The sequence below is a fragment of the Lethenteron reissneri genome, chromosome 11 (genome assembly GCF_015708825.2).
Source record: "Lethenteron reissneri isolate LAM-NWPU_2019-01 chromosome 11, ASM1570882v1, whole genome shotgun sequence".
NCBI classification, from domain to species: domain Eukaryota; kingdom Metazoa; phylum Chordata; class Hyperoartia; order Petromyzontiformes; family Petromyzontidae; genus Lethenteron; species Lethenteron reissneri.
The window spans coordinates 9,003,177-9,024,512 of record NC_083789.1 but is presented as its reverse complement, the minus strand read 5'-3'; the positions used below and the strand labels follow the sequence as shown (position 1 = coordinate 9,024,512).

At 49.9% G+C, this 21,336-nt stretch overlaps 1 protein-coding gene across 6 annotated transcripts in view; it reads left to right on the top strand.

Moving 5' to 3' along the window:
* The window catches only part of LOC133341419 (estrogen receptor beta-like), a 135,057-nt gene that overhangs the window by 91,743 nt on the left and 21,978 nt on the right, over positions 1–21,336 (top strand). For all 6 annotated transcript variants that reach the window (XM_061550033.1, XM_061550031.1, XM_061550030.1 and 3 more), the window contains one exon: positions 5,655–5,788. In XM_061550033.1, coding sequence (XP_061406017.1) covers positions 5,655–5,788 — 134 coding nt within the window. The remainder of the gene's footprint in view (positions 1–5,654; positions 5,789–21,336) is intronic.

The following is a 21,336-nucleotide window of genomic DNA, read 5'->3' as shown; positions in this document are numbered from 1 at the left end:
CTGTAGTGTCCACCTCTGTGGGCCATTCTCTAACGTGAAGGGTTGCACGGTTCTGATGACATCATGCCGATTACATGTTGTTACCAAGTTGTATGTATAGTTTCTTATTTTTTTAATCTCTTGTTTGTGCAGTTTTGTTCACTCTGTCAGTCTAAATCTAACATTTGTTTTTCATTTTCTCATAATTCATATATATACATAAAAAACATCGATTCTTACACGTGTTTGTATTATGAGCCTTAAGAATTGGCATAAATCGATTAATCGTTTCACCTGAAGTTCCAACCTCACTGGGAATTCAAATGTTAGAAACCTCTTTCATCTTTTAACTTGGTGTCATGTGGGAAGAAATGTATTTTCATCATGAAACATGTATTAACAACTAACGTTGAGAAAATGTCACATTATTAAAGTCTATGGCAAGTTCCATCAATGTAGCCTGCTGACAGAGCTATTGTTGATTTCGGCAAAAATTGCAACACTAATTTCACTAAATTGCTGCTCACTGTTCCAAAATTTGACATTTCTGTTTATACAGCCAGTTGTCATTGCTTCTGTAGTCAATATTACAGACCCATGATTAGCTTTACCAATGGCAAAGTAATTGTTGAAGGGCATGGCAATTTTTATTGTGCTTGAATTGCTTGTTTGAAGATGTGAAATGCCACATCATCTTGAAGTACCTTGAAATTTTAAGAACTCGCAAACGAGACATAAGTTTTCAGTCGACGGAGTCAGACAACAGTAAGAAGCCACGTGGGTTTGAGAATGCGTTGGCGACCGCTGGATATGTCACGGACGCCGGCAAAGATTCTTCAACCGGCATGAAGATCCGTGTGGGAGACAAGTGCTGCACTTCAGTTTTGCTCTAAGACCACCCTACCCTAGCCCTGTAGCCAGCTAATGTGGACTTGCTGGAGACCTATATAGCCTTGCTTTGTATGTATGTTGAACCTCTTTCGCACCTTACGTAGCCAACTGTGGTAATCGGAGGTGCGGGGGGAGGACAACAAACTAAACACAAAAGGCCTTGTTATGACTCATGTGGAGCAAGCATTACAGGTTCAGTTGTTAGTGATTTAGCCATTAAGTTGCTTTATATGAGAGTTGGTGGATTGCAGATGCTCCCACCCACCGCCTTCACATTTATGGGCCTGGCATTGCGAAGTGACATGCTCCATGGTTGGAGTTCATAGGTGCAGTCGCGCACAGTAGAGTTTAGATTTTTTTATGTACCGCTGTGCAAAGTCCACCCTAGACATATGTATGTACATGGGCTGAGTGGCTTTTTTCTGTGACCTCCAGGACAAACTGAAAAAAAATTGATGAGACAAAGAGCAAACAGAGGGTGGCTGCCAAAGGGCAGTGATTTGGCCAGATGGGAAAGCTCAACTGTTGTTCCCACAAAAGGGAATTAGATCCTTTGTGGTACAATCAAAGGCAATGAGTACAGATACAATGGCAGATGCTCTTCGTAGCTCTACAGACAAGTAAGCCAGCTGACTGTCGGTAAGCTGAATATCCCTTGAAGTTTGAGCCCCTTTATACTTCTGGTAGGAAGTTTGTTGGCTTTCCAGAACTAGAGTCTAGTCTTGACTCAGACCACTGGGTTCTGTAAATAATAATGAAAGACTATGCACTGGAAATCATGAGCAGACCTGGTTGCTCCATCACGGTGGTGACAGCTTTGCTGAAGAGTATGAGTAGTGGGGTGGCAAGATTGGAGGAGATGGACCAGCTTCTTGCTTCTGGAGGCCATAGGTCAGGAGGACTATGCGTTCTAATCCTGGTTATTTATTTCCCCAAAGTCCTGTGGAAGCTACAGGTTGAAATGTACATGTGGGTGTTGAACTTGGATGTGAATACCAGAAAGTTCAAGATCGAGAGTGGATTGTATATGCCGATGTTACCAGGTGACTGGTTGACATCAATAGATTTTGGAGACATATCACATTACTAAAGCGCCATCCCACAGTGCCGAATGACGTTTGGGTTCAGGAATTTTGCAGTTCTGGACTATATGCCATCTCCATGCTGATCATAATTTATTTGGTACGCGTACCACACTCACGCTGGGCCAGGGTTGTGTTGAGTATATTTGCAATGACTAGGGACTAACACGAACACGACATGTCTGCAGAGTCTGGTCATTGGTGCAAATAACAAAATCTGACGAGATCTGGCTTGTTCATGCAATGGTGTTAGAATTGAATTGGTGATGTAGATGGGCTCTAAAGCTCTTTTTTACAGATGTCCAGTCGTTTTCACAGATGTCCGGTAGACACTGTGTCAGTGCTGGAAGAACTGCTTTACTTTAATCTAGTCACTCGTAGACTTCCTTGTTTATTTGCTGACCTTTCTCTCTTTGCACGTTTGTTAAAGTACATTTTTGTTCAATGCCTCTACTTGTGCCTCGGGTTGTGCCGTTGGGTACTTAAAACAAAATGATCGCGTCGCTTTTTATTGCCAATCAACAGATACACGCTGAACAGGGTAATGTTACCCGTGTCTTGCACCGCAATGCCACGGGGCCTGCCGAGAATATATATTATATTGTAATAGGGCCAACTCCGTGGAGAGCTCCAGCTATTAGTGTCGCTTGATATTTAATGTAAGTGCAATGTACATGTAATTCCAAGGAGGTCAGAACCTCATCAGACGTTTGACAAGAGTGTGACTAGATGCTCGATTCTCTGCTTTGCTTGAATGTGATTAAAATGTATTATTACTCATAAACGAATAGAATAATTAGTACACGTGTATAGGAGCCTACAAGCTCATTAGCATTCATCTGCGATGGATGGGTTGGTTAATATCATGCAAATCTATCATTGTGTTTTTCTGTTATAATGGCTTATATCGTCAGAAACTCTTGACATAGTTGATATTCACTCCTATTCATATTCTTGGATCTTTCGGTAAAGTCACGTAGAAGGGAAATAATATAAATAAAACATAATAAAATGCTCACGACGTCTCGGCCACAACACAAGCAGGACGGCTGCTGTGGCCGAAACGTCGTGAGAATTGTATAGTTTTATTTTTATTATTTTATTATTTCCCTTCTACGTGACTTTACCGAAAGATCCAAGAATATGAATCCCTGCAGTCACGAAAGCTTTAAATCGAAAGATATTCACTCCGTTTATGTTTACGCTTTTACTTATGCTCCTACTGCTACTGCTGCTGCGAATGATCTTGGGTATCTACCTTGCCCAACACTTTATTTTGTCACTTTCTTTGGGTTTCTCCAGGATAGATAAAGATTCTGATTCTGAATCTCCCAGTGTTAAATGGTTTTGATCATTTGCTAAAAGCATTTGTTATGGGGCCCTGGGTGTGGGAAAGCTTGATTTGTCTGCATACATTTCTACAGAAAGACGTTTTTATTTTAGTCGAAATTGAATAAAAAGTTTTACATGCCCATTTTCACATTTGTGATACAAAATTTAGAACCATGTACAAAAACAGACGAGCACAAGTCACATTGTGAGTACTAATGTATATAAAGAATGATATTTATTTTCTTAATTGCGAAATATACAAACCCGGTGCACCCATTAGTAGTGTACAATCAGTGATGCAGGTGGCATAATGGTAAGAGCGCTGCACTCTGAACTTGGTGAACCGAATTTGACTTCTGACCACAGTTAACATCGGTGATGAGTGATATTTAAACTGGTCCTGGGATTGCCTTCACTAACCAGTCACTGACTAGGATGGTGAAGTATGGTTAAAAATGCCCTTGGCCAAATGGAACATTGGGAGTCCTTGAACATCCAATGGATTGGCAAGGGGCGTTCAATAGTTGTAGAAAAAAATCTTGATTTGAATCTTTCATGACTGCAGGAATCCATACTCTTTGGTTATTTCGGTAAAGTCACGTAGTTATATTTTATTTTATACCTGTGTGACTTTACCGAAAGAACCAAAGAGTATGGCGATATAATATATATTAAATAGTTGTGTATATATATAATTGTCAGAATTTTTCTTTGTGGGATTAAAAAATGTGAAGGTAAAAACTGACAGAGGTTGATGACTGCTTCTATCACTGATTATTTTATTGTTGGTGCCGACACGTTTTGCGCATTCACCTCAGTTTATGTTCATGCGCATCTCAGTGTTAAGTCACTTATTCCTCTTTTGGGCCAAATTGACAAAATGCCAACATTGACCTTGAAAGTTATCTTCACCGTTATTTCTTGCTTGCTCGGGGCAATGCAGACCTTTTCAGAGAATCATATCATTATGCCTGTCCAGTCGCTTTTGTTTGCCCTGTGTAGGGTTGGTGAGGGTTATTCGTTTGCCGATGGCTCTGTGCTCACACCTCAGATTTTCTCTAATCTAGTCACCTGTGGATTTCGTGCGCACGTTTCTTAAAGATGCTCGTTGCCTGTCGTGCCTCCGCGTGCGCCCTTGGGTATTTTCAAAATGTGCTCACCGTGTCAAAGGATTCCTGTCAATCATAGAGAAGTGCTGCCAATATCTTTATTTCAAAATCGTTGGCTTATCCCTGCATTCCATATTTGAGGCTTTGGTTGTCGGGGCAAGAAGAATTTTATTACAATTTCACGACGGCTGCTTGGTGGTTCATAAATGTCTAAACTTTCCATTGTGTAGCAGTTGATAGACTAAACTGCTTTTATCCACCGTCTGCTCTTTGCACGACACTGTAATGTCACTCATGCGGTATCCTATTTTACTACATTGCCGATGAGAATATTGATACATTATATATTGTTATTCGTGTCGCTTGATATTTTATGTAAGCGTAATCTACAAGTCCACGAAGAGGGTCAGAGTCTCATCGAACTCCAGCCACGAGTGTGACTAAGGACTCTGATGTTCTGCTTTGCACGCACATGATTAGCATGTGCTCTTGCTCAGATATGAAAAACTATATATGCATGATTTACACTTTTGTATGGGTTTAGTGGCGGTAGAGTGCTGAGCGTGCTTCACTCAGAACTCAGCAACTCAAATTCGATTGTTGGTCACGGCTATAATCGGTGACAATTGATACCTCAACCGGTTCTGCCCACCAACGCCGCACTGACCAGCGTGGTGAAGTGTCGTCGTACAACCGCATGAGCGACATGGTTGTTCATGGTGGATGCAGAATGGCGGGAATAACACTCACCTCGGAGTTGGCAACATCATTTTATTTCTCTCTGCCGCAATAATACTAATTACATTTTTATAGCACTTTTCATCAAGGAGCTCAAAGCGCTGTACAGGACACAGCAACAGCAGACACTCGGCATGAAAATAATTTAATAAATACATTAAAGAAATAATTTACTAAATGAACTATAAGTTTAATAAGCTGAAGCATATACATAGGTTTTTAAAAGCACTTTAAAATGTCCACAGACTCAGAGATCCTGATATATCGTGGAAGAACATTCCATAGCCTTGGGGTTACACAGGAAAAAGCTCAGTCACCCATAGACCAAAACCTCGACCTCGGAATACAGAGAAGATCTGCATCCCCAGATCTTAGGGACCTTGGGGGGACAAAGATGCCTCTTGTTCATTGCTTCAAATCGGTTCATTGGCATTACTTGTTTTTTCCCAGCTACAAATTTAACGAGCCCAGCTATCTCGCTTTCTTTCGAAACCCCCCCACGTGTGCGGCCTGCTCCTTCCAGGGACGACGGCTGTTGCGTGGAAGGCATCGTGGACATCTTCGACCTGCTCCTGCGGACAGCCTCTCAGTTCATCGAGCTCAGCGTGACTCTGGAGGAGTTCATCTGCCTCAAGGCCATGGTGCTGCTGAACTCGAGTGAGTGGCTGTTGTCGCTATCTATTCCCCCCCCTCCCCCGCACCTTTTGTCACACACGTGCTCTGTCCACATAGGGCTGCCTATATTGTGCTGGTGTGTGTTGGGGGGGGGGCTAAAGGGGAAAATGTTTCTGCACCACACACACAAAAGAGGGGGCACCACACTATTAAGGCCCCCCCACCATGATCTGCATGCCATTCTGCCCCGGAGGCTCCAGGCACTTCTGGGCGGCCCTGCGTCTATACGTGTTTTTATTTTCCTCCTCCTCCGCTGCCCCATTGCATAGTTGAGTTAAAGAGATGAAAAGATGTGGCCCTGCAATTGCCTGCTCATGCCACACGCTGTTACATCGTCTGCCTTATCTTGCATATGTACCAAGTTACGTGCCTACTCAATTCGGGTGCATTATTTTGACGAATATTTATTTTATAAAATGGACCTACGGTATAGCCTTAACTAAATATTATTTGCTATTTGCATATATTTTAAAGATTATATTGGTATTAATAAAGTTATTTACTAAAATGAAACAATGTGCAGCTCCTTAACCAACAATACTTAACGAAAAAAAAATTCCCCAGAAGCCTTTGTTAAATCAATGCAAACTTTGTGCTGGTTTTGTCTTCATCAGCGCAAAGTGGCCTTGAAAATCAATGCCACCGACTAAGCCTGATGTTTTTAGACGGCAGCGGTCGCCACGTGCCATTCTTGATTAATGAACTTGGTCCACGTCCTGGCACCATCACCATTCTAACAAAGAGGCATAAATTTAGCTCTCATTGGAGGGCATTAGCTCCAGACCCTGCCAGATCAAAGCCATTGAGCTCAAGCTATTACCCCCCCTGCCCCCCCCCCCAAAAAAAAATCCCCTGCTGTGCTCCGCACCACATTGTTTATTTTATCGTGGTTCTCCGACATGTTTTTGGGTTCATAATGAACTGAATGTTGCCGTTGCTCAAAAGTTTCCAGCGCATGGAACGAATGTAGAACGTCGTGCCGAACAGCACGTGGCAAACCAGGGAACGCATCGGAGAGCTGTGCAGCACAACCGTGAAAAACTTCAGCCTCACCGTGCGCCTCCATAAATTTACTGGTTGTGGTGGAGATGCTTTCACGAACACAACTTGACGTGATGGTAAGGTCTTACCATGCACACCTTTTTTTAAGATGCTGCAGAGAACTGCCTGAGCTAAAATACCAGTTGCAGCCTTCCCATAAAGTGCTGCAGCTAGGTTCTCTGTTAAATACAGATTAAAGGGAAGGATTTCTTGTGCCAGTCCCATGAATACAACAGAGTGGAGGCTTCAATAGAACGTATTCTTTATGGTTTTCTTAGTTCATCTTGCCACAGCCACCTAACTTATGAGGTTGACCAGGTTCCATGCAGTAGCGTCTATTAGACCGCTATAATACTCTTAGTTCTTTCGGTAAGTCACGTAGGTAAAAAATGAAATAAAAATTTATAAAAATAAAACAATAAAATCACGATGTTTCGGAGGCAACACAAGTCTCCGTCATCAGGTGGGACCGTCACAGCCAGATTAGCTGCATCAAGTGAGGCAAGGATTCAAGATGCAAGCCCTGAAATACAAGTTGAGGGGGTGAGGAGGGGGGGGGGGAGCTTATCAGAACGTGGTAGCCAGTGAATATAACGTATCGGGAGGGGGGGGGCTAAAAGAAGGCACGAAGTGCTACGTAGAACGTGTCGGGAGGGGGGGGGCTAAAAGAAGGCACGAAGTGCTACGTAGAACGTATCGGGAGGGGGGGGGGGCTAAAAGAAGGCACGAAGTGCTACGTAGAACGTATCGGGAGGGGGGGGGCGGGGCTAAAAGAAGGCACGAAGTGCTACGTGGGCGTCGGCGACGTGGACGTGTTTGTGCGCAAGTAACTATTGTTGCACATGCTAACGTATTGGACGAGGAGAGATAAGGCAAAGATGGAGAGGGAACCCCTTCATTATGTGCTGGCGGAGTTTTTTGATGTGTAAAAGCCACAAGATATTTTCCTTTAGAGTGGTTCGGGTCAGAGCTGGCACGCATCTCGGCTTCCCGCACAGAAGTTGGAGGTTGCTCGTTTGGCGCTTCTAGGCTTACGTGGGGGGAGGCTGTTGAGAGCGATGCGGCAGGAGTGGCCACTGATTAGGCTCGCCGTACCCCTGTAGAATTTGAACATGGTTCTTCATGCTCCATGTGAGCCTCCCTTTTTAAGTGCCATGATATGGACCAGTTTTGTTTGTCATGAGTGGAGCGTGTTGACTCCAGAACCCAGGCTCAACGTCAGTGCCCAAAATGAAGTTTGCAGTAAGGTGTAACGAGCGTCAACAGTTTACCCGCTAATGCTAGATTCATTAATGTGCTTACTCGGTGAAAAGGCTTGCGTATTTACCAGTTCATTCACCTCCAAAGTGGAAAATTACAAGTGGTCCAGTGTTGTTGCCAACAAGGTTGATAGGATGCAGCCGCTCCTTTGTGGGGGTGGCCTGCGTGCCCACCAACTGGATAAACACTCTGATTGAGAGCAGAGCAATGTTGCAGGAATCCCTGAACGCTCCCTTTACAACCATGCCCGCATGACTGCGCCCACTAACACAGCAGCAGCACATGTGCCCTCTGATTTCAACAACGTTGACCTGTCAATTCACAGCATTATTTACTCACTTTGGCCTTCACACACATATTTGCACCATGCTGCCCTTCGGAAAACGGCAGATTTGTTGTACGAAAGTTAACACGGGCACTTTTTTTGTTTTGTTCTTGTCTTAGATTTAAAATACTTTGCACATTCTTCAATAACACTGCCTTCGAAGGAAATATTTTTTTAAAAATAGGTGGTGTTTTAGGCAGTGGCTCTTCTTAATGGCACACAGTGCATGAACAAGGCCCTTCTTAATGACGCACAGTCCATAAAGAAGGCCCTTCTTAATGGCACACAGTGCATGAAGAAGGCTCTTCTTAATTACATGTGATATTTTTATTGTTTTTTGTTCACTTTATTTTTATTCTTTTATTGTTATTATTTTTTCTATCTGCGTGACTTTACCGAAATAACCATGAAATAGACACACAGTTCATGAAGAAAGGGCCATTGCCAAAAATGTCACCCGTCACATATTTTCCCTTTTAAGGCCACCATGTTATTTGTCTACGTGCGTCCGCCACTGCCAACTCGGTGTCACCAAATATTTTGCTAGATTTAAAAGAGTGTGCCGACAATTGGAAATTGTACAGTTGCAGCCTGTTGGTAATCCACTGCTAGATGAAGACCACCCCATGCTGTGTCGGTTGTGGGGAATTGTTTCAACGTTACTTTGCCATGTCGGTCAGTGCGGTTTGGTGACGGACGAACCAAGCACCGGTTTGGATATCACTCGCCACTGATGTTAGTTGCGGCTATGAATGGAACCCAAGTTGCTGGGCTTGTTGCACAATTTTTAAATGCACGGTGCGACCATTCCACAAATTGTAAATTACATTTAAGCTCTTAGGCAGTTAAATATATGGAAAAGGTAAACATAGGATCTTTTATGTTCAGCTCAAATGGTCATAATCAATCTTTGCACAAGTTCAAGCCCATGCATCCATGGCACCGTGTGTCGAGTATTTTTTTTATAAAGTTAATTAAATTATGTATAACCTGGTAAGTAGCTCTTGGAGACAACACATGTATTGAGCAAATAACTGCATCTGTGATAACTCCAGTCGTAACTTCACGTGAATAACTTTGATTATTTATTCGGTGCGTTTATAGCTTTGAATATCAAACTAAATTTCAAATTAATTACGTATGGTAATTATTGTCACTGGCTTTAATTCCCACCTTAATTGCCATGTTTATTTGTCAGGGGCGGCATGTTTGTCATTTGATTAAATGCAATTATTTTTGCTGTCTCGCGTTAACATCTTCCCACACCTCCGATGAGCACTGTTGGCTACGTACGGTGCAAAAGAAGTTCACCGTACATAACGTGGACAGCTTTTTGGCCTTTATTTATGACAGCCCCCCTCCAAGCCCTCGAACAAAGATCGCCAAGAACGGATCTTTTCTTTATAATGGCAAAATCGCACCCGGACTTGCGTCAGCATCTTCGAAATTCTAGCCTCGAAGGGTGTGTGGTGTGTGGCACTCTGCCCACACTTACAGTATGGTACGCTTGTCCAGAGTAGATTTTTAACATGACGCGATAAAAAAAAATAACCATCCGCTTAAGCAAAACAAAAAAGACCCCCAAATATATACAGTACCCATAAAATGGGGTGCTGCCAAAAATAACATCCGCAATCATTTTCACGATTTAGTATTTTACTGCTATCAAAACCTTAAACAGTTGGAGGTGGAGGAAAAAAAAACGCAAGTGTCTTGTACCACTTTTGGAATTTTTACAGCAGAAAAAAAAATAGCAGCAGTGAAGTGTGAAAAATCAACCTGGCAACCTTCTTCGCCGACTATAACTAACATACAACACCTCGGTAGAGAAGAGGACATTATGTTCCTGTGTAGTGACAAATTAACCTACCCGATATAAAGTAGTTTAATATATTACATATTACTTAAAATTGTTCTGTTCAAATTAGTGTTTTATACCATTTTTGCCATTCCTTTACGAAAGCGATGGGTAAAGAGATTTATAAATAATTTATCTCGGATTTCTTGAGAGATGGAGTTTGAGTTTGAGCTGCTATAATGTACAAACGTTTGTGGAGACTTGAACAACTTGATAGGTTTTACCGCTTGCATTTAGGATAAAAATAAATATTTTAACGTGCATTTTTGTTCCTTTTCTACACGTTTCAAGTTTTGTTGCACCTGGTTCAATGTGCGCCAAATGTTTGTGTGGCTTGACGTTGTTGTAGCAATGCACGGGGAGTTTTTTTTATCCTCGAGTTTTCGCCTCAAGAGTTTTACAGCGGGCAAATTTTAAAAATCTTTCCCACTCTCCTTCCTCTTCCAAGCGTTTGTCCCACTCCTGTGGGGCCCGCTGTCCTTGCCAACCTTCTCCACGCTGCCCTGTCCTACGCCATCTCTCTTTCCGCTCTTCGGGCCACCATGTCCGATCGCACCACACTTCTTCTGCCTTCCTCTTGATCTCTTTCCTTCCACTTGCAACACTTGCACCTTCTGGCGCACGTAATTTTCGTGTTGTCTGTCCACATAAGCAAACCACACCAGCCTTTTCTCTCTCATCTTCTCTGTGTTTTCTACCACCTTGAGTCTTCCTCTCACTTAGTTTTTCACCGTCCTTCTTTGTTAAATTTATCTGGCTCTTCACTTCTCCACTCTGGTAGGTCATCAAATGGTCCCTCCTGCTTTGGGAAGTAGGTATTCACCACTGCAAGATCATTTGCCTGGGCCATTCAAAGAATGTCCCCTCCTCCCCCATTCCTACTGCCAAATCCGTATCCTCCATGGTTCTTTTCATAGCCGTCCTTTCCTCTTCCCACTCTTCCATTTAAGTCTGCGCCCATCACCACTGCTTCATCTACCAGTAAGCTTTGTAACTCCTGGTCTAAGCTCTCCCGAAATGCATCTTTCTCTTACCCACTGCAGCCCATCTGCAGGGCATATGCACACATCACGTTTACAACCCCACTGTCCAGTACTAGTCTGACTATTATTAGTCTGTCATTCACACTTCTGACTTCCACCACCTTTATCTTCATCTCCTCATTCAGCACAACTCCAACCCCATTTCACCTTGCCGTGGTATCATGATATAACCATTTTAAACCATAGACAATATATATTTCGCTCTGCTCCCTTTCCATTTTGTTTCCTGGATGGATGCAATCGACTTTCCTCCTTCTGAAGCAGTCCAATAATTCTTGACCTTTTCCCGTAATTTTTCCAATTTATTGTGGCCAACCTTATCTTCCTCCCGAACAACCTTATACTCCTTCCATTTAGTTTTTCCATCTTGATATGTGCAGACAACGTAACTACCACCGCCCCGGGTCTGCACTCCCTCCAGCAGCAGAGTCATTGGGTCCCAAGATTCTTCACACCGTCTGCCCACTTAAGGGCTGCGGGGAACTGAGGGTCATTGATTTGCAAGGACTCTCCATATTTTGGCTTTATAGTTTTACGGCCGGTTGTCACCAGAATTCTACATTTGAAGCTTTCGTGACTGCAAGGATTCATATTCTTAGGTTTTTTCGGTAAAGTCACGTAGGTAAAAAATTAAAATTAATAAAAGTGTAGAGGAGTAGAGGAGAGTGGTGGCGTCGTGTGCGCTGTCCGGTGCGGTGACATCACGGGACGTGGGGTCGCACGCGCTGGGCAGTGCACGTGACGTCACCCCTCCTAGGGTATTTAAGGGAGACCCCGTGACGTAAGCGGGGTCACTGGAGGAATGGGGATAGTAGAAGGGGTAAAGAGGGACCCAGGGATAGTGATACGTGTTAATAAACCCTGGCGGAAGCCCCTAGCTCACCTCGGTCTCCGAGTACCTCCGTCTACTACTCAACAACTGGTGTCAGTAGTTTACACCGTCGCCAACATGTCTAAAGCGGGCGCACGGCGTAAGAACCCACCGGCACATCACTTGGAGGGTGCCGAAGGCGGAGAGGAAGCTCCAGCAGTGACCCCGGAGCCCGGGACCCCGGTGACGGTCCCCATGGAGACGAGCGGGCCGGAGCGGGAGGAGTCAGCTGCGGGGAGTGCCAGCTCACCGCCGCCGCCAGAGACGGAGAGCGTCCCCGCAGCTCTGCTGCAGCAGGTCCTGCAGGCGGTGGAGCAGCTGACCGTCAGGTTGGCCGAGGTGGAGGCGTGGACGCAGACAACCGGCCCGCACTCGGGACGGGAGCAACCGTCAACCGCCATCGTTGAAACCGCCGCCGTTTTCCCAGCGACCGCTCCACCGGAAATGGCCGCCATGTTGGCTGCGACGCCATCTGCGGCGGCCATGTTGGCTCGGGAGCCGTATGCGGCCGCTGCTACGGCTGCGACGCGGCGGCCGGCGGACATTGTTGCTGCGACGCCGCAAGTCGGCGCCATGGCTGCCATGGCGACCGCGACGCCGCGTCTCTCCACCGACGCGGCCGGGGTTTCTCGGCACGCCGCTCCTGCGGGACCAGCCACCGGCGACGACGCGGCTTCACATCAAGCTGCGCCCGCCGGGGGGGCCCCGGGTAAGTACGCGCGTGCCGTCCTCGCCGTGCCGCCGGGGTGGGCAGCGGCGACTGCCGCTGCCCCGTACATCGCCATGCCGCCGGAATGGGCCGCGGGTGCTGCCGCTGGCTCCACCTGTCGCCGCGCTCACGGGGCCAGCCACCGGCGATGCCGCGGCTCTGCACCTTGCCGTGCCTGCGTCCCTTGTCATGGATGACGCCGCGGCTCCGTGTTATACCGCCGCGTCTTCGGCGTGGCCCATGGAGGCTGCAACGCCGTGGTGCCTCGCCGCGTCGCGAGAGGTTGCCGCGGCTGCGGCCGCTGTCCCGCACCTCGCTGCGCCGGCGGGGTGGGCCGCGGGGGCCGCCGCGGCTCCGTGTTATACCGCCGCGTCTTCGGCGTGGCCCGGGGAGGCCGCAACGCCGTGGTGCCTCGCCGCGTCGCGAGAGGTTGCCGCGGCTACGGCCGCTGTCCCGCACCTCGCTGCGCCGGCGGGGTGGGCCGCGGGGGCCGCTGCAGGCCCGAATTATACCGCCGCGTCTTCGGCGTGGCCCGTTGAGGCTGCAACGCCGTGGTCCCTCGCCGCGTCGCGGGACGACGCCGTGGCTTCGTACGCCGCCGCTGACAGGTGGGTCGCGAAAGCGCAGGCGCCTTCACACCTCGCTGCATCTACGGCGTGGCCCATGGGGGCCGCAACTCAGCCGCACTTCGCTGCGTCTACGGCGTGGCCCATGGGGGCCGCAACTCAGCCGCACTTCGCTGCACCTACGGCGTGGCCCATGGGGGCCGCAACTCAGCCGCACTTCGCTGCACCTACGGCGTGGCCCATTGGGGCCGCAACTCAGCCACACTTCGCTGCGCCTACGGCGTGGCCCATGGGGGCCGCAGCACCACCGCACCTTTCCGCGTCTTCGGCGTGGCCCGCGGGAGCCGCAATGCTGCCACCGCCGCACCACGTCGCGTCCGCCGGGTGGCCCGCAGGTGCCGCTTGGCTTCCACACCTCGCGGCGCCGCGCGGCCAATGGCAGCGCCGGTTACCCAACGTTGCGCCGTTTGTCGCGCAAGGGGGCGACTGGTCGGCCTTCCAGGACCGGTTCGACGCGGCATACATGTCGGTCGGCTGGTCCATGGAAGGAGGCCTTGCCGGCGCTTCCGACCTGCTTGGACGAAAGGGCTCTGCAGGCCTTCAAGTCCATCCATCCGGCCGATCGGGCTACACTCCCGGCGGCCTATATCCAAATGGCCAACGTTTTTGAGCCGCCGTCCACCGCGCAGCTAAAGTTTTCATTGCGGCGGCGGGAGGAGGGGGAACTGCCGCTGGCCTTCCGCTGCTCGCTCCTGGCCCTGGCGCAGGCTGCATACCCTGACCTGTACGGCAGGGCACTTGATTCTATGGCCTTGGGGAAGCTGCTTGACTTGGCAAGGGAGCTAGGAATTGCTCTGTCGATCAACAATGATCGCCAGATCACATCCTTGGCGGTCGCCGAAAACATTCAGGCGCACCTCTCCCTCCGCCAACGGCCTCAGATGGCGGCGTGTGCGGGGGTCCCGGCGCCGGACGGGGGGGCCACCTCTCAGGGGGTGGACACCCTCGCGGCCCTGGCGATGCCCGATCGTCGAGGAAGGGGGGCGGGTGGTCGCCGTCCGGAGCAGCGGGGCCGGCCGGGACCTTCCCGTCCGCAGGAGGCGGACACGGTGGCCTGCTTCCGCTGTGGTCAGCGGGGCCACATTGAGCGGGGCTGCCGGAATGCCCCGGGGGCCTTTGGAAAATGGACTCCACCTTCTCCCAGACCCTCCTTGGCATCGGGTCCGGGGCCCCAGGCGAGTCGCGACGCATCATCTGCGCGGCCGCTCCCTTCACCTCATGCATCTAGCGGGGCTAGGGCCCATCGTCATGGGGTTGTCCTCGAAGGGTCGGGTGCACCATCGTCATCACCCCCTCAATGGCCCAGACAGACCCGCCACTGGGATGCGCTAGCGCATAGGATGGTGGCGGCAGCTGCCGGCTCCTCAGCGGTGGCAGGATATGTGCAAGGGGTGCACGTTCGCCTCCTGGTGGATACGGGGGCGTCGGCCACCATTATTTCTGAGGCCATTTTTGGGCTGCTACCCCGCAGCGTGGGTCCGTTAAGGCCGGTTCGCGGGGCTTGTGTCGCCGCGAACGGCGGCAGTTTGGGCATCTTGGGCCACGTTGTAGCGTCGGTTCGGGTTGACGAGATTGAGTTGGCCGGGCCTATTTTGGTCTCCAGGACCTTGGCAGTGCCATGCCTCTTGGGGACCGACTTTTTGTCTAGGATGCCCATCCAAATTCTCGTTGACCAGGGCTGTGTGGAAATGCCGTCAGGGAGGCGGCTGCAATTCCTACAATCGCCTACCGTCCTGTCTCCCTTGGTCGCCGGTGTACGGGCCTTGAATAAAGCGCCGGTGACCGTACCACCGGCGTCACAAATCCTGATACCCCTTAGGTTGCGCAAACCGCTCGAAATGGGCTCCACGGAGACGGGTATCCTCCTGTCCCCGTCAAGCTACTTTTCAAGGACGAAGGGGTTGGTGGGCGCCTTGACAGCCGTGTCGGGGGGCCAGGACCTTTTTTTGCAGGTCCTCAATTCGGGACCCTTGCCGGTCGTAGTCCCGGCCGGCGCCGTCCTGGCACACGCGACCCTGGCTCCTCCACCCGAGAGCGCTGCCCCGGATGGAGGGGTCGTGGCGGGCGTGATGCGCACGGGGGACCCCGACGCATCATGGATCGCCACGTTGTGCGACGAGAATGCCTCGTCCTCCGGGGAACGTCGGCAACTCCGCGACCTCATCGAGCGGTTCACCGATGTGTTCAGCCAAAGTAAGTTTGATTTGGGTCGCACTACTCTTTTGGACCACCACATAGACACGGGTGACGCGGCCCCTATTCGACTTAATTCCCACCGCTTTAGCCCAGCGGAAAAAGATCATGTCCGCTCGGCTGTCGAGGAAATGTTGGCGGCGGACATCATCTCCCCATCTACTAGCCCTTGGGGTGCCCCCATTGTGCTAGTCAAGAAAAGGGACGGGAGTCTCCGGTTCTGCGTCGATTTTCGTAGATTGAAGCAAGATCTCGGTGGCTGATGCATATCCATTGCCTCGCATGGATGATTCCCTGGACGCCCTCTGGGGGGCGCGCGGTTCTTTTCGACTTAGATTTGCTCTCCGGCTTCTGGCAATTGCCACTGGATGAGGCCTCTAGACCCAAAACAGCGTTCCGCACGCCCCAGGGGTTGTTCGAGTTCAATCGGCTTCCTATGGGTCTCCATTCGGCCCCGGCCACCTTCCAGCGTCTCATGGAGATGGTCTTGGCGGGGCTGCAGTGGGGGAGTCTTGTCTAATCTACTTGGATGACGTTATTGTTTTTGGCCATACGTTTGGCGAGCACTTGCAACGCCTTGAGCGGTGTTCGTCAAAGTGCGTGCTGCTGGCTTGAAATTCAAACCCCAGAAATGCCACTTGCTACAACCATCGGTGAGGTATTTGGGACACATTGTTAGCACGTCAGGTGTCGCCACGGACCCGGATAAAACGGCTTGTGTCCGGACGTGGCCGACTCCCACATCTGTCGCGGAGGTGCATAGCTTCGTTGGCTTCGCATCGTACTATCGCCGGTTTGTCCGCGATTTTGCGACAATTGCGAAGCCATTGCACGCCCTTTCCGCCAAAGGCCAAAGGTTTCACTGGGGCGCGGAGGAGGAGGCGGCTTTTGCGGCGCTTCGCACGGCCTTGGCAGATGCGCCGCTCTTGGGGTACCCGGATTTTTCTAAACCCTTCCTGCTCGATACCGATGCCAGCGACACGGGAATTGGGGCTGTCCTGGCCCAGGTGGTCGACGGGGTTGAGAGGGTGGTAGCCTATGGCAGTCGCGTTCTGTCCTCGACGGAACAGCGATATTGTGTGACCCGGAGGGAGCTTTTGGCCATAGTTTATTTTGTTCAGTTTTATAGACCATATTTGTACGGTAGGCTGTTTACGGTCCGAACCGACCACGCGGCCCTGCAATATTCGCTGAAGATTAGTCAGCCCTCGGGTCAGCTGTCTCGCTGGCTCGAAGTGCTCCAGGATTACCCCTTTGATGTAATCCACAGGAAGGGGACACAGCATAGAAATGCGGACGGTTTATCCCGATTGCCGGCAGGCGGCGGGTGTGCTTGCGCCCTGGGCTCTAGCCGTTGCAAGGCCCCAGGGGACGCCGCGGCCCAGTTGGCCTCCAGGTGCGGTGGCGCCCGCGGATTTCGGCCTTGGACTTCCCTGGGAGGTATGGTCCAGCTTGCAGATGGAGGATTCCTCTCTGCTGAAGCTACGGCGCCGTGTCGGACATAAGGCCCGGAGCTCAGCTTCGTCGGCTGCCCCGGAGATCGCTGTGCATGACGGACTCCTCATGCGTTGGGATGCCCAATTGGAACGCTATTGTGTGGTTGTGCCCACTAGCCTGTGTGGTAAATTAACCCGAGCCATTCACAAGAAGCTTATGCACCTTGGCTACCACAAGACCTTATTGACCCTTAAGCGGGACTATTACAGGCCGGGTGTTGAGGGTGACGTGGCACTGATTTTGAAGGGTTGCCACGACTGCGCGCGGAGGAAGGCCCCAGTAGTCCGGGACCGGGCCCCGCTGCAGTCCATCCGGGTTTCTCGCGTTAATGAGCTCGTGGCGCTCGACATTTTGGGGCCATTCCCTGCATCCCAACGGGGCCACAAATACCTCTTGGTGGGCGTTGAGTACCTCACACGTTGGCCCATGGCATGGCCTTTGGTCGATCAGTCGGCCTCTTCTATCACCGAGGTCTTCGTCCAGGGGTACGTGTTTGACAAGGGCGCGCTGGAACAATTGTTGACTGACCAGGGGCGGAATTTCTCGTCTAGGTTGCTCAAGGAGGTGTGTGACCTCCTTGGCACCAAGAAAATCCGCACCTCGCCCTACCACCCCCAGTCAGACAGGATGGTAGAGCGCTTGAACCGCACCCCTACGTCCATGCTGTGCCACCAGGTGAACACGTCCCAGTCAGACTGGGACCTGTTCGTCCCGGGGGTCTTGGCGGCGTATCGGTTGGCCCCTCATGCCTCCACGGGATTTTCGCCTTTTTATTTGATGTACGGTAGGGAACCGGAGCCCCCGGTGCACGTCCAGATGGACGTTGGCTCCTCCAAGAAGGGGTCGGCGGTGCCGACCCCTTTGAAGGTCGCGCTTGACCAGCTGCGCGAGGCGCGACAGGCCGCTGCCGAGAATTCCGCAAGCCAGCAGGCGGCTAATGAGCAGCTGCCCAAACACCAGGCAGCTGGCCTCCCGTGGGTAGCGGGTCAAAAAGCGTGGCTGCATTGTCCCCAGGTCCCCGTTGGCACATCGGCCAAATTGCATCGCCCTTGGCAGGGCCCCGTGGAGGTTGTGGAGGTCCGCCGGCCGCAATGCGTCCGGATTCGGTTCGGTCGCCGGCAGTGGATAGTGCACCCGTCCCGGCTCAAACGTTATGTTCCATCTACCCTGGGCGATCCACCCCCAATTCCGGAGCGGCCGGCTGATGATGTATCCGGCGTGCCTGACCGGCCAGGTCTCGTTGACGGAGGTGACGTCCGACCTGTGTGTGTGCCCCCAGGCCCCTCCCGAGTGAGGCCGACAGAGACCCCCCGGTCACCGGAGGCCACGGCGGTGGGCCTGTTGCCCGCTGATGGGCCACCTGCACGGGTGGCGGACACCGCACAGGGGAGTGGGCCAGCAGCGCATACCCGCTCGAGGGGGATGCGGCTCCGGTGACGGCCCTGATGGCCGTTCAGCGGGCCCAGCCCCTGGCGCCCGTTCGGCGCTATCCGGCGGATGAGGCCTTCGGGCTCTATTTGTATTCTTTTTTTGTTGTTGTGGTTGTTGTTGCTGTTCTGCTTGAGGGGCCGTGCTGCCCTAAGGTTGAGTTTTCTAGCAGCCGGTTTTACCTTCAGGCACACGAACTCGTGATTATTCGGTCTTCGGTCCGGTGTGGGGCCCCGCTTGCGGGGTGATTGCAGCCGGGTCGGCTGTTTTTTTTTTCACGGGGGGGGGGGTGATGTAGAGGAGTAGAGGAGAGTGGTGGCGTCGTGTGCGCTGTCCGATGCGGTGACATCACGGGACGTGGGGTCGCACGCGCTGGGCAGTGCACGTGACGTCACCCCTCCTAGGGTATTTAAGGGAGACCCCGTGACGTAAGCGGGGTCACTGGAGGAACGGGGATAGTAGAAGGGGTAAAGAGGGAACCAGGGATAGTGATACGTGTTAATAAACCCTGGCGGAAGCCCCTAACTCACCTCCGTCTCCGAGTACCTCCGTCTACTACTCAACAAAAGTAAAATAAAAATAAAATAAAAATCACGACGTTTCGGAGACAACGCAAGCTTCCGTCTTCAGGTGGAACAGCATAGCACGATAGCTGTGACGGTTCACCTGAAGACGGAAGCTTGTGTTGCCTCCAAAACGTCGTGATTTTTATTTTACTTTTATTAATTTTAATTTTTTACCTACGTGACTTTACCGAAAAAACCTAAGAATTTGGTTGTAACCAGACTCCAACCCTCCTCTTTCCCACTAGTTATTTTGCTTTTAAGGTTTCAAGAAAGTCAGTTTTTCCTTTTGCATGATACACTGGCATACAGATGAACAGATGTGCATGCAGATAATCAACAATGTTAAATACAACTTGTGGGAGGCCAGGCTATGGGACGAAAGGTTTACAATCTTTTTACATCTCAAATTATTCAGAGTTTTTTTTCCTACGCTCTACATAGCAGCTATTATCGTCGCTTGACATAAAGCCAGTGGCTTGATCCCTGTTATTTTACAACCAATTTTAACGCGCTAAGAAATAATGTGTTCCTTATGGTGTGAAGATACTATTTGAGAAAGTTTGGGCTGGTCAATAGCTGGCATCCACTGACGGAGCCAATGGGAGGGGAGGGGTGGCACGTGCCCCCCCCCCCCAATGATCCGATCGAAATCCCTAATTTCGATCGGATCATTGGGGTTTATTAGTAATAAATCAACATTTTGCGACTCCCACTGCCACTGTGTAGCATATTATTACGTGCCAGGGACTCTATGAGATGATAGGACAATAGTCTGAGTCCATAATTGGCAATAAGTAACGGCAAAGCAGTTATAAGAGACTCACAGAAATGTGTGCAGTTTCGTATACAGTACACGACTTCCCTGAAGGCAAACACCTTCAGCGAGCGCGGTGCCGATCACACACGGTTCAAATTCGACCCTCGATCGATGGCTGCGCCATCGCCACACACGCGTCGAATAAAAAGCAAGGGACAAGTCCTTACTTACTAACAACTCTAATAATTTTTTGACCCCCCCGACCTGAAAATCCTGGCTCCGCCATTGCTGGCATCACTACCATGTGAACCCTGCAAAATGCAAATGTCAAAGTGTTGTTATCCTGCTGGTTTCTTATTTAATAGAACGAGTGGGCAAGGCGCTCACAGTCGATGACAATTTTAATGTTAACTTTTTTTCTGGGACACCTCCATCCAATGCCATTAATTCGTATTGGTGACCTTGAAATATGGCGTCCGATATTTATTTTCAGAGTTTTGGACGTGGAAAAAAATCTAAGTGTTAGGAAATAGTTTTTTTTAATCCGCTTGCCCCATGAAGTCGCAACCTCCTGAAAATACTGGTAATCGCTTAAGTGGGGAGAACATTTTCCTTTCACTTTTCTCTTTGCCATCAGTGTAAAAGAAACAAATGCATCTGATTTAATACGTCAGGGTTGAAGCCACTTTTTCATGATTGCCGTGCCCATAGAAACCCACACACGCGTGTTTTTTCCAAAGCTTACAATCTGGATGGCTTCCCATCCAAACTAATTCATCCGAGTGTGGCATTTGAGCCTCAGCCTTGGTCTGATTTTCTGTTCCAGGAAATCGACTTGTATGTATATTTCTAAAAGCTCAAATGTCATAGCCCATGGGTTGTTAAAGCTGCGTAAGTTGCTGGATGTTGATGTAAAAAAAATAGACGAGTATTGTATTCTTGTGGTCGAGTCTTGCAATCGTTTTAATTACTCGGCCATCAAAACAAATCGCGTTCGTCTGCCGTGGAGCAAGACACGCTCCATGTTTGCCGATGCAGCGAACTGTGGGGCCGATATAACGAGCGATCCGAGTGCCCTATGGGATGATGCAGGACCTACAATGGCATTTGCACAGCGATTTATGGCGTAAAGGAACCCTTTTTATGAAATGATGAAGTGAGATGTGGCTCATTGAGTGCTGAAGGGACGTTAAGGACGGGCTCAGGCTGCATTCCCTTAGGATGTTCTTGTAAAGAACTTGAGCAGAAAGATCTGGGGTTCAAGTCTGGAAAGCCTCCCAGCCACTGTGACATCTATGTGTGCATCATCTTTGCTCTAGGCTACATTTATTCTGTGGATTTTTTAAAATGTAGTTT